The sequence below is a fragment of the Gymnodraco acuticeps genome, unplaced genomic scaffold (assembly GCF_902827175.1).
Source record: "Gymnodraco acuticeps unplaced genomic scaffold, fGymAcu1.1, whole genome shotgun sequence".
In the NCBI taxonomy this organism is placed as follows: Eukaryota; Metazoa; Chordata; class Actinopteri; order Perciformes; family Bathydraconidae; genus Gymnodraco; species Gymnodraco acuticeps.
In genome coordinates, this window is record NW_022992351.1 from 3473416 (window position 1) to 3486989 (window position 13574).

Genomic DNA, 13574 nt, shown 5'->3' on the forward strand with positions numbered 1-13574 from the left:
TTGACAGTGGAGGCTGAGTACAAGTCCCGCCTCCTTCACTGTGATTGGCTTGCTGTGATACGTCTATAATCTACAGCGTCTGATTGGCTGAGCCTGCTCGGGACAGTGGTAAACCTGGGATGTAGCTCAGAGAACAGACCAAAGGATTTCGTCCCATATCGGGAGACACATTTATTTAATTATGTTAAATTGTTATGCCACTTTTAACAGAAATACAAATATTTACAATTTGAATGGTGGTAATAATTTGGTTAAAACCATTGATCTAGAGCAGAGGTTCCTGCAGAAGTGGAGCTCCAGAGTATGTGACTTGCATTGTAAATCGAAAGGGGACTAACATTGAAAAGTGTCTCCTTTGTGAAAAACAGGAGCCATGTCCAAGCTATTTGTACTTTTGAGTTTCTAATACCTAGATTCATAAAAATGCAGTAGGATAAAAAGATCTGGAAAATAATCATATGTTTTGCCATTTATGTAATAACTTTTTGGGGAAAAAATATCAGTTTGTTTGAATGTGAACAAACACCCATGGTTACATTACATGTCACTTGTTAGACGCTTTTGTCCAAAGCGACTTATATACATTCAATACTGTGGGCAATTCCCACATGAACAATTTAGGGTGAAGTGTCTTGTCCAAGGACACAGTGGAATGTTGACTGCAGCAGGATTCGAACCAGTGCCCCCGTGATCCGAAGATCAGCGCACTAACCACTGAGCCACAACCTCCCTAGATTGAGAGTCGAAAACATTTCTGGTTGACAACATTTTTGCAGACAGATAAACCAAGTCTATTTTGTAAACAAGATGCTTGTCAAATAATGTTCATTCTCTTCAAATTACTTGATAAGATATTTATTATTCTGTTTACCTTTGTACTACTGTTTTTATTCTATGTTTCTACCATTTGGTGTAGTCTAAATAAATCAGAATATCAATTAAATATTTATCAGTGCTGTACTTAAAACTAGTTTGGAGTACTTGTACTTAACTTGAGCATTTATATTTCTGGCTACTTCGTAATTCTAGCACACTCTATTTCTAAAAATGATATATATTATGTTGATTAAACTACCCAAAAGCAAAATATTGAACTACAACTTTTACAGCATGCCAATGGATATAATTCAAAGGATTTCTTAACTAGCCAAAACTGGGATTGAAGAAGTAACCACAAACAACCTTGAGTCACTTAATGGACATAGGTTTCATGAATCTTTTACCCTTTTTTCCATTATAAAAAGAACAAAACATTGCAGTACTGCATTTGATGGGTAAAAAAAATCTATTATCTACAATGAAAAAAAACAACTGAGAACAATAAGGAAGTAACTACATGGATATTATGTGTAATGTAATTAAACATTTAGTCATTGTGTTTCTACAGACACTGTCTAAAATGCATCCACAGAAATGGGAAAACTAATTAGTACACCAGATACACACGGAGGGGGGGAAACAAATTTCTGTACAATATGTTCACATTAGTTCTCTTTTCATTTTCTGCTCAGTGGACACAGGTTGGACTTATGATGCTGAGTCCGTCCCCACCGTAAATGGGTTGAAAAAAAAGGGAAATATATGGCATCACATAAAAGGTTAAATCCATGCTTAATGAGTGTCTCTGAAAATAAATCTGTACCATTTACAAAAAATATTAAAAAGCAATAATTATTCACTGGTAGCAAATTGGATTTTGTTAACGGGGTCCGACAAGGCTTCACAGAGGTTATTTGAAGTGTGATTAGCCCTAGTTACCCATAACTTCCATTTTCAGTAATCTGAACAAATCCTTATGAAAATGAAAACCTGTTTATAAACACTTAACCAGATAGGCGGAGAAGGAAAGGACCCTCCCTTTCAGAGAAGCAGCCACACAGTCAACTGCCTGGAAGACCAGTGTAGGAAGGGAGAGATATCAGAAGAGATCTAGTGGTGGCGCTGGCGTTTGGCATATGACAATCAGGCAGGAGAGAGTAAAAGTGAGGGAAGAAGGTGCGGCAGATCAGGTTAGCTGGGATGAAGAGTTTCAGGCAGCGCAGAGTTCACAGGCAGAAGTGTTGCGGCGGTGCTATGAGACTCGGATCATCTGAGCCACCGTCTCCTCTCCTGCTGCCTGGGCCGCTTCCTGCTGTTGCTGCAGAGGAGGATAAAGGATCAGTGAGGTCAGCAAGATAATTCATGAGGCGTTTCATGCCCTAATTCCATACAAGAGAAAGTTTGTCCGTTCTTAGATGAAAATGTATTATTTCTTACCTGTGCCAGAGCCAAAGCCATTTCCTCCTTGTCCTTAGGTGAAAAGAAACGTCCTCCATCGCCTCGCTTGCGCTGCATGGCGTGGCGGTGGCGAGACTCGTGAAGGTACTTTTGCTAGAAAATAAGTAGTACAAGAGCATGACACATATACAACAGTGCTGATCCAAAGGTTATTAAAAATACTCTCAGAAAACAAAACACATTTGTGTACTTTCCACCCAGTACATGGTTAACTACCATTAGAGCAGTGTTTCTCAAACTTTTTCATACCAAGGACCACTTAACCAATAAAAAAAACACTTACAAAAATTACAGCCTAATAATGACAGTTTAACCTTCTCTACATCGCCTCGTTCACACATTAAATCAATAATACAAATACAGATTATATAAATATTTTTGTTCAAATGCGATTTAAAATGCTCACAGGTTTTATACCTCTTGTAAAATGTAGACTACATTTATTACGGAGTTCATATCCGAGCCAACAGACTCACAGATTGTTGGCTACTGAGAGATATGTAAAATACACCGCATGTAGTACGACTAGGGGTGTAACGGTATACGTACCTGTAACGAAATGATTCGGTACGGGCCCTTCGGTTCGGTACACATGTGTAAAGAAGTGTACCGAACGAATATAACGTTAAACGTAAAAAATTGAGAACGTGAACAACTTCTTGGAAGTAATCTCAGGTGCTGCGTCGCAGCATTCAGAGTAATTTGCTCACATTGGGTTCAACGCGTCATAGAGCGACCAAGTCATTTCATTGGACGAGAGGCATACGATGAGAGCTGGTCAGAGGGATGCGTTCAAATTTAGTCAGTAATTTGAGGAACTGTCGAAATGGCGAACGCAGATAAAGTTGAGCTCGAAAATCCTCCAGCATCATTGAAGTCTCCGGTTTGGGAACATTTTGGTTTCGCAGTTACGTACAAGGATGACGGACAAAGACAGGTGGACCGAACCAAAGCGGTTTGTCGGCATTGTTCAACTAAAATTGGTTACGCGGCTGGCAATACATCAAACTTGCACACTCATTTGAAAAGGCATCACCCGAACGTGAATATCACCGGTACCAAAAGAAAAAAGACTGAAGTGCAAACCCAACTCCCACTAGCATGTAAGCCTCCACCACTCGCAGAGAGTTCAGACCGAGCCAAAGCTATTACAAACACCAAATATCCTTATGTTGCCATGTTAGCAAAGCGCTACCTGGCTGTATCTGCTACCTCTGTCCCTAGAGAGGGTGTTCTCCACAGCAGGAGACATTGTTAGTGCCAGCAGATCTGCCCTTTCAGCAAGCAATGTGGACAAGATCATCTTTCTTTAAAAAAACATGAAAATACAATGACAAGCAAGTCCTAATGTCAAACTGGCTGCTTAGGTGCTAGTACAGTACAGTTCAAATACAGATTACTTCAGTTCATCGAAATGCTGCACCTTAATGCTTATTTTATTATATTTTGTATTTATTTGAGTGAATACATTATTCACAGTTTAATAATAATTAAAAAAAAAAAAAAAAACATTTTATGTTTTGTGATAAATTGTTCTGCTGCACCGAAAACGTACCGAACCGTGACCTAAAAACCGAGGTACGTACCGAACAGAAATGTTTGTGAACCGTTACACCCCTAAGTACGAGATAAACCTCCGCTATGGATTTTCAAAACAAAATACAGTAAAACTATGGTCGCAGGCCCAAGTTTAACTCTCTGAGGTCTAAGCAATTTTTTCACATGTTAGGCTCGTCTGGGCTTTTTTTGTAAAAATGCTATTAAAACATGAACCTTGGTGACCATTTGGCTGGCCTGCCTACAAAAACAAATACAAACAAGTTTTTGCAGCCCCAACAACAGCCTCTGATTCATCAACAGACTTCATGCAATGCTTCATTGGATGCATATATTAGATAATAATCTCTATCTAACTCCTAAAACATCTAAATCTACTTCCAGCATGGATAAATGTTCATAAAAGACATCCGTTGTTTTGGTCCGCGGACCACACTTTGAGAAACACTGCACTAGAGGTAAGGTGTTTATTTTACTGACTGTCTTATGTGCAAGTAAGAAATTACCTTTATTAAATGAGAATGAATTAAAGAGGTGCTGTATTTTTTTAACTGTGGAAGTGCAATGAAAATATCAATTAATTGTAACTGATCAAAATATTTTTGATTATCATTTTGGCCATGATCAAGCTGCCCTTCTTAAATGTGTTTGCATGTTTGGTGCATGGTGACCACTAATTGTCCTTACCCTCCTTTCTTTGGGGATCTTGCCCTCAGCCTCGAGCTTGGCTCTAGCCTGTCTTCTCTTCAGGATGCGGTGGTACTGTTTGGCATTGACGTAGAGAGGTTCCTCCTCCAGCATCTCGGCCCCTGGCAGGGGGATACGCTGCATTGTAGGAACTGCACCACCGCCAGGCACCATCTGAGAGAGGGAGAGATACACACAGGGAAACCGTGTTTTAGCCTCTGGCAGAGAAAGGAAACAATTATTTGCTGACACAAAGAAGTAGTTACTTTGCATATACAGGTGATCTCAGTCATTCTAGCTATAGACATCCATAGGGTGACACTGGGAAGACTAATGATTGGAATTGCATGAGGTCAAAATATCTTGAAAAATGTGTAAGTTGTTCTGCCCTAACAAGTGTAGGAGAAGTAAGGGAGCTGTCAATCTAACATGTTCTGCAAATGCCTTCAAAGTCCTGAGAAGAGGTTTATTCAGGCAAAATATGAAAAAATGTATGTAGTTGGGGGCTTTGAATAAACATAGTAATATTCACTGAATGTATTGGCATGGTTCAACAAAGTTAATTTAAGTTAGATATAATAAAAAATGTTCATGTCAGCTTTTTGATAAAATTCACTGATTCAGACAACAAAGTTAAGTATCACCAAATAATGAATTAATCACATCCAGATTATGATTACTCGCATACAAACTACACCCAATTTCTACAGATTCACAATGGATAGACAAAAATATGTTATGATTAGCAAAACAATTATAGATTGAAAAATTACATTTGGTGCTCTGAAAAAAAGTGACCTCCACCAAATCACAAGTTTAGATTCAAAAATATAAAAAAACTAAATACAATGGTAAGAAGAGTCTGATACCTCTGCACCGGGTCTTACCATGACCATTCCACCTGAATTGACCATGTTACCAGGCAGGGTTACGGTCACAGTGCCTTGGCCGCTGTTAGTAGTGTTTGTGTTGGCACCGCCTGCCTGCACAATCTGGGCGCCGGCCAAACTGGAAGCTGGAATTGTGATCATTCCTGCAAGAGGGGATTATCATCACGGATCAAAATCACAACTCAGCAGTGCTCCTGTTCGTAAAGTATACACAGGCAAAGGCAGAAAAGTACGAGAAAGTTGAGTTTACCCTGCTGCAGGACAGTGCCATCTGCATTGACAGGCTGATAGACGATGGTCTGTCCGTCGGCCGTCTGTGCCACCTGTTGGCCCTGCACGCTGATCTGCTGCCCCTGAGGGACCACGAGGTAGGAGAGCACATACTCAGTAATCATATTAACGATTTGTTAAATTGATTTGCCACTAAACTGGTCAGAATGTAGTACCTGGTTCTGTCCAGCAATGGTGGCTTGCTGGGGCTGCTGGATGATGATCTGCTGGGGCTGACCCTGCTGGCCCTGCAGCTGGATGGTCTGACCGCCCTGCAGCTGGATCTGACCCGGCTGCACCAGCTGGATCTACACACGGAAAAAGGACCACACACAGATTCAGAAACATCTCAACATTGTGTCTCATTTATATTTAACTGCAGTGACCTAAAACACTCACACAAAGGAACTTAGTGTATCCAATATGTTCCTACATCTGCTTACATAAACTCAGTGTGTTTTTCCCATACATATAATTACTATCCTCTGCTTGTATAATGGTTCCCACGTTTTCCTCAACATGAAATTCAAGGAGACACAGCCATGGCTAACAGGTCAGGCAGGAGTTCAGAGAAGTTCTCAAAAGCTAAGAGACAAGTAAAAACCAGATAAGAGTAGAAGTGGTGGATGGAAACTTCACAAAGCTGAGGGGGGAGATAGCAGGTCCTCCAGATACACCATATGAAGGTGGCAGATTTCAGCTTGAAATTAAAATCCCAGAAACGTATCCTTTCAAGCCACCAAAGGTGCGTTTCATCACTAAGATCTGGCACCCTAATATCAGTTATGTGACAGGAGCAATTTGTCAGGACACTTTAAAAGACCAGTGGGTAGCATCTATGACCCTGAGGATGGTGCTGTGGTCTCTACAGGCTGTCCTTGCTGCAGCAGAACACAATGATCAAGGTTCAAGGATGCAGTCGTAGCAAACCAATACAAGAAGAACCCAGCAATGTATAAACAGACAGCGAGGCAGTGGTCTCACGTCTTTGCAGGCGCACCTGTCTCGACTCCAACCACAAAATAGATAAACTCTGTTGCAGAATGCAGTAGTAGCAGCATTGTCTTCAAAATCCTGGGATGTGGAAACGGCGAGAGAGCTGCTCCATAGAAAACTAAAACGTAGACAGGTGTGAGGATCCCCAACTCCCATTGTCATAACATCAGCTCCCCCCCCAGCATCCATTCCACCATTGCCTTTTTGCATTTTAAACAATGCCAAGGAAGTCCTGCATACTGCTCTCACAGTACATCACCATTCGCTCTCCAGAAAATGGTTGGCCCTGGTCTTGCTGTATTACATCTACTGGACTGGATAGTATTCTGCAAAGAGCAATATAATGGATTTTTCCTGAGCAGTTTCTCAGATGCTTTAATTAAGAGGTTTTGTTTTGTTTTTAATTGGTAAATGTAGGTAAGATCACACAAACATCTGCACAGAAGTTATCTGTAAATAGATGTGTGTACATTTGAAAATACAATGGGATATACTTTTTTTTTTTCTTACATGGCATTGTAGAACAAATGATGCCTGGTTTACAACTCTATGGAGATATCTTTATATGCTTTGTGATTTACGAGAAAGCCCTCTGAATGGCCTGTTTCTTTTCTCTTTACTAAGATTGTTGTTTAGGGTTGGCACAACATCCTAGTCCTAGTGGGACAGGAGCTGAGAGCCAGCTCAGGGCCCTGGAGGTCATAACATCTCTTTGCATGTTCTCTGCTGCGTTTTATTTGGCCTAACGATGTGGTGATGTTCAGTGTTCAGTTCAACATAACCTTGTAATCAGTGAAGAAAGACACCTGGAAGCTCGGCAAGCAACTGAAGCACTCCCAGTTATATCCGTAGGGAACCAGTCTTTTCTGTTGAGTGTGTTGGTGGAAAATCTTCTGAACAGTTTTGCACGGCACCAGCAGAAAATAGTGACTCTGGATTTCACAATTGTTTCGAGTTTGCAATGCTGTGTTTTTTGTTCATTTCAGAGCAATCACTTTCAGCCACGTATCAAGGACCTGCTCACACTCAGTCCTGCTGGTGTAGAACATTTAGGGGGGAGCTTTACCGCTCGTCACTGATCCCATCCCGCAGGACTCGATCAAATACTTTGGCCATATATAGGGCATCTCAGTGACTTATTTTCCTCTTTTGTTTCCTTGAAAGTGAGCATCAGCAGTATAAAAAGCATGGTTATTTATTGTGACAGTGTCATGTTTCTTTGATTAAAAAAAGTTGGGGGAAAAAACAAAAACCATGAAATTCAAGATCTTTTTAAGGACTATTCAATTTTAGTATCTACATTGAGGTGAGCCCCAAATCAAATCAAGTTTTATTTATATAGCACATTTATAAACGATTTTTGGTCGAGCCAAAGTGCTGTACATATAATAAAATCCTTCTGTCCCCCGTGCCTAGCTCAAGTGAATGGACCTATGCAGCAGTCAAACTAGTCAAGTAACGCAAGGCGATAATTAGATTTGCGTTTTGGGTAAACACATTGTTAGGAAAAATTAGTTTTTTGGCACTTTAAATTGGGAAAAAACTCACAAGTAAGAATCATTTGTCAACAGTAACTTGTACAGGAACTATTCAATAACTGAAAGCAAGGTCATGTTTAAATCTGCCAATTATATTACAGGAGAACACAATGTCCTTGTACAACATATTGAAATAACTAAGACTCATCTCTTACCTGCTGTAACCCCTGAGCTCCAGACACAGGGACCTGCATTATGGTTTGACCCTGTCCCCCCGACATGGCCTGCACCATTATGGGTTGCCCTGATGATGTGATGAGCTGCCCGCCGCTCACCTGGACCATCAGAGGCTGTCCCTGGACCTACAGAGAGATACAGAAAGCTGTTACAGCACCACTTCCAGTGTTTGTTACCTCAATATCACTGACGTGTGATTAACAAGACAAATGATTTAAAATCAGAAACATCAAGGATACCCCACCATGGATAAATATTTGATGATTTGCTGCTCTGCTATATACAACGATGAAACCATCCAGTTCAATAGTAAATCCAAACTCAATGTACAGTTTATCCTTAACATACAATTGTGAAATACCTGCCTGTAATCAGTATTTATTTACTGTAATACTGATACTGAACCAAATGGTAAATCATGTTTTTTGTTCAGTTTTTTTGCTTAATAAATCGAATTAATTTGAATGCATATATCCAACTTGAAGAATACAGAGGTCCAATTGGCATCAATTATAAAATATAAAATGAGTGACTGCAAAAGACAACTGAAAGCCTTTGGCCGCAGTTGTACCACATGGAAAAATACCAGAGTTTAAGGAATTTACTGCCATTATGCCACAACAAGACAATAAGGAAAATATAGCTAGATGATGAGAAGTGACAGCGAGTAATGACTATGGATCCATGCTGGTCCTTCTAAGTTCAAAACACATCCACAAGGCTTGTGTTTCAGATAGATTTCATCCTCACTGGGTAGAACAACATCTGACTTGCATATCTTGCAAGAGACAAACATAACTCAGACAAAGAGGAGTCATGAGAGCAGGAAACCTGAGGCTGACACACAACAAACTGTGCTGAGGAACATGCAGCTCAGGCAGCTTTAGAACATGCTAGGGAGGGAGGATGAACCAAACAGTACAGAGATGGGTCATGAAACACAGCCCTGGTTGTAGCATGCAACTGGTAGGCTGTAACACGGTTGTAACTCTGACAGGGCGGCGGCGTTGACACCACTACCTGGAGTGTTTGCACCTGCTGGCCTGAGGCCGTCACCACTGGCGCCTCTGTCTGCAGCTGCACAGCCGTCACTGTGCCCTGTGTCTGCAGGCAAGGCAGGATAATACAGGACAATACAGTCTCAGATAATAATAAAAATAATTATGAGGAAGAGAGGCTTTGTCTGGGATCCACTGGAACGCTTTAATTGTGGGTGCCTGTTACCTGTGATCTTATCGAATACAGTGCAAGTGTTGTAGACATTTCTTTATCAAAACCACGTTTTTTCAGAGTAAATCCTGTTACCTGCTGTTGGATCTGTCCATTGGAAGTCTGCACAACTATTTGCTCCCCATTAGAAGTGGTGGCAGTGGTGTACTGCTCCATGGCTTGTTATTTGTCAAAAATCTCTCTGAAAACCTAAGAAAAACACATACAGTATGAGCTTGAATTAAATCTATGATTCTTAATCATGTATTTTTGTATTTGTACATCATCTCACAACCTCATATCACCCATGGAAAAAAACAAGGGGTTTCCAAACGATATCTAAGGTTAGTGCTGCCAACTCATTGTTTGATTAGACAATATTTAAAACAGGCACGGCCTTTTATATTTCCACTAATCCTCGTATGTCAAATGTAATGTCTGACATTTAAAGGATATTGATATTAAAGGACTGATTGTTTGATATCAGCTGCTGGCTTGGTTTAACGAGGTGTTGTGCTAGGTGTCGTGGGAGCTAAATGCTAGCGTCAGTCAGCTAGCGAACAGCGTGGTAAACGCTAAAAAAGCAAATAAGGGAGGATAGTCAAGCGGTAAAAAGCTACCTTTAGGTGCACGTTTAGTATGAGGTTAGCTAAAAAATAATGATAATTTGCCAGGCGACGTCTACTGATGGGAGGACGTTGGCTTTTTCAACCCGCCCTTTGTTTGAGATTCCCTTCAGCTAACGTTAGCTAAGGCTTGTCGACCACCACAGATCATGTTTCCTCACAGCAGCCGAAAACAAGCAGTTATTATCAGTCTAACCGGTCCGGGACACAGTGGTCGAAATAATACTGACATTCGATTTTTTTGCATTTAGCCGGGTTAGTAATTTGGTTGGTCCATGGCAAACCAATCCGTGCTGACAACTGCGAATGCCTTCAATCGGGTTTCCCTTACCGTATCTTCACTGTCCGGTTTCCCTCTGATTGGCTCCAGCCTCCAGTACAGCTCGCTAAAGCCCAATCAACAAAGTGAGCGGACAAAATGGCGCAAATGAAACAACTGAGCCTGGGAGGAGGTGCGCAGCTGCGTGACACACGAGTACCCGGGGACAGCGTGCAGGGCCCGGGGCGCCCGGCGGGGGGCGCCGCTGGGCTACCAGGGCTGGGTTTTTACAGCTCCCTTGGGCTGCTATGTTGTCACAAAGTAAAAATAAATAGAAAGTTTATAAATAAAATGACATAAATAAATAACTACGGTCTTCACATTCCATCAATTTCACATACTTTCTGAATGTGTTGATAGTTTTCCTATGAAATATGAAAAATTACAATAACAATGACTATATTCATCCCAGCTAACCTTTAAATAAATGTGCAAATGCTTTATAGTGACATTGATAAAGATTTTTTGAAATATAGCATATTTAAAAATACAAACAATCATGTTTTATGATAACCAATGATATTAACCCATGAAAAGCAAATAATATATATTTTAGAACAAATAGTACCCCTGTAATTTGTTCCAATGTTATTTGACCAACTGTTAATGCTTTACATGTCAAATACATTTTAAATTTGTATTGAAAACATTCTCATAATGTTGTGGTTTACTGTAAGGTGCAATATTTTCAATGTTTCTTTTTAAAGTAATCCAAAAGTACTGATATGAAATTACACTTTTTTGTGTATATTACCTTGCACATTTAGTACATTTCCATGTATCTTGTACTCGGTACCTGGCTGCCCTACTTTCCTAAATAACACTTACCAACACTGCACCTCCACTCCGGCAGGTGGCAGAACGGCGCCGCCTTCCTGTAGTTACAGTCATGTTTGCGGAAGTCCATGCAAGAGTTTCATGCTGGGATGGTGGCATGACAGTGGAGGAGGTATTCTTGTTGAGTTAACCTTAGTTAACAGAACAAGCAAGTTATCTAATTGTTATGAACATGTGGACAGTTTGACTTCTGGACGTGCGTTATTGTGTGTCACTTAACGTGTGTCTCCCTCTCTGGCTTAACAAGCTCGTGACATTATCTGAAAAAGGAGCACACAGCGACTGTGAGCATGGCCAGACCTCTGCAGGCCCTCTCCCTCCTCTACAGGCTCGGTGCTCGCTCAGTGATGCCCTCTGTTTCTATGACCAGCTGTCGATTTGCGAGCAAAGCATTGAACAAGGCACAGAGTCATGTGCGCAGAGACAAGGTTCCCAACAGAGCCCAGAGAGACAGCGAGGAGATGTATGACATGGAGCTGGAGGATGTGGAGGACAAACTCCAGGTCTTGTTTGAGTAAGAGTCAACATTATTCCACCATGAAATAAACAACATAATATACAATGCTATGTTGGTTGTCTTTTTATATTGCCTATAACTTCGTATTCCTGCATTTTACTTGCATCAATATCCTTCGCACTTTTTTTGTACATATTTGTATGTCCTAGAGTAAGTATATTGTATTGTTGGAGGAGCCTGGGATTATAATGGCCTAAAATATAACCATGTCTCCCATGTGTTTCAGTGAGCAGAGAAAAAAGCAGAAGACTGTGAAATATCACATACTGAGAAGGCAGATGACTCCACCAGGAGCTCCACAGAGGAAGCTCACCTGGGATGCTATCGAGCAGATCAAGTGAGGGTCTTTCAATACTAATGCACAACTCCCAGTTTATGTCATGGACGCCTGGATATAAGTAAAACTCCTATTTAATTAATGGAACCTTGCAAAAGCCTATAGATGTAGCCTACTTCAAATTATTTTTTTAGGTAATGATATTTTGGATTTTTCTCTCAATTCGGGTGAAATGTGTATCAACATTCAAGAAACCCTAAGGATACATTGAACATTTAGTTGCTATAAGTTAAGTTGTGGAGTTAATTAAAATAAATAATGTTTTATGTGAATGAAAAATCACATTTTGCTTATGTGCAGTATTAAATGCAGTTCTATGACATTTAAAGGTTATCTGGTCCTGCTTCATGAAGATATTTGACTGCATATTTTCCCAAGAAGGATGATTTATTTTCCTTGATATTTTTTCATAGGATAGTGTTATTATTAATTGCAGGTATGTTTTAAAAGGGTCATGTAATAACTTAAAAAAATAAGAAGTTGTTACATGATTTATTTACTCAAAACTGTGCCATGGAAGTCTTGGTGAGTTGGTATCCAAAAACTCCTTTGTAATCTCAGTTTAACAACTCTCTTGATGAGTTTTTCTGTCTTCACAGTATTTGTATAAATGATGTTTAAAGTGATACTTTATTTTTCAGATATCTGAAGCAGGAGCAACCAGAGGAGTGGACAGTTGAGCGTCTGGCTGAGGGATACTCTGTCAGCCCTGATGTCATCCGGAGAGTCCTCAAGACCAAGTTTCTCCCCACTCCTGAAAAAAAGTTCAAACAGGACACCAGAGCATTGTCCGGACTCGGTCAGCAGGTGCTGCCTTCAGGAGCCGCAGCAGGGCAGGACAGGCTGAAACTGTCTGGAAACCGCACAACAGCGCTACTCCAACCTGGAAATGTTGAATCTGCCGTGGTGCCTGTGGCTGACAAGACTGTGATGCTTCGTGGTGAAAGCTCAGGATTAGTCACTAAGAGTCCTTCCCCCTTTTCTCTTGTGCCCGCCCAGTTCAGAGCTGATGTTAGTTATGACATCCCTGTGACAACATCAATAGAAGAGGACAGCATTTACAACACAAATCCAACAGAGGAAGATGAAGATGACGAGGAAAGCTGGGATGGACGGCTGTTCACAGAAGAAGAACTTGAAGAGATTATGGAAACACTAGAGGCTTGCCCTGTGGTGCAAGATGGCAATGACTTCTTTGATGCAGAGGGAAACTTTCTGTATCGAATCTGATGGCTTCCTGCGTTGGACCGTTTCATGTACAGTAATGGATTACTCAGTGACTTGGTAAACGATATATTATAACATTGCTATTAAATAAAAATCATGTGACAAAAATA

General features: G+C 40.6%; 2 protein-coding genes and 1 pseudogene across 13 annotated transcripts; 2 read left to right on the forward strand and 1 right to left on the reverse strand.

Annotated features, from left to right (window-relative positions):
* Window positions 1-146: 146 nt before the first annotated feature.
* Window positions 147-10719, reverse strand: nfyal (nuclear transcription factor Y, alpha, like). Of its 12 annotated transcripts, none has more exons than XM_034209288.1 (10): window positions 10559-10710; window positions 9698-9811; window positions 9413-9496; window positions 8371-8517; window positions 5858-5989; window positions 5662-5764; window positions 5391-5554; window positions 4522-4695; window positions 2257-2370; window positions 147-2137 (listed from the first exon to the last, which is right to left on the reverse strand). In XM_034209288.1, exons 2-10 carry the CDS (start codon window positions 9776-9778, stop codon window positions 2072-2074), a joined length of 1065 nt encoding a protein of 354 aa, XP_034065179.1. In that variant the 5' UTR covers window positions 9779-9811; window positions 10559-10710; the 3' UTR covers window positions 147-2071. The 12 variants fall into 12 exon arrangements, with proteins under 12 accessions (XP_034065179.1, XP_034065181.1, XP_034065175.1 ...); XM_034209290.1 differs by having other exon boundaries at window positions 5409-5554; window positions 9410-9496; XM_034209284.1 differs by having other exon boundaries at window positions 9410-9496.
* LOC117541849 lies at window positions 6178-6855 on the forward strand (annotated as a pseudogene).
* A 731-nt stretch (window positions 10720-11450) lies between the features above and the next one.
* On the forward strand, window positions 11451-13572 carry ngrn (neugrin, neurite outgrowth associated). Its single transcript, XM_034209127.1, has 3 exons — window positions 11451-11897; window positions 12127-12237; window positions 12879-13572. Exons 1-3 carry the CDS (start codon window positions 11674-11676, stop codon window positions 13465-13467), a joined length of 924 nt encoding a protein of 307 aa, XP_034065018.1. The 5' UTR covers window positions 11451-11673; the 3' UTR covers window positions 13468-13572.
* The last annotated feature ends 2 nt before the right edge of the window (window positions 13573-13574 follow it).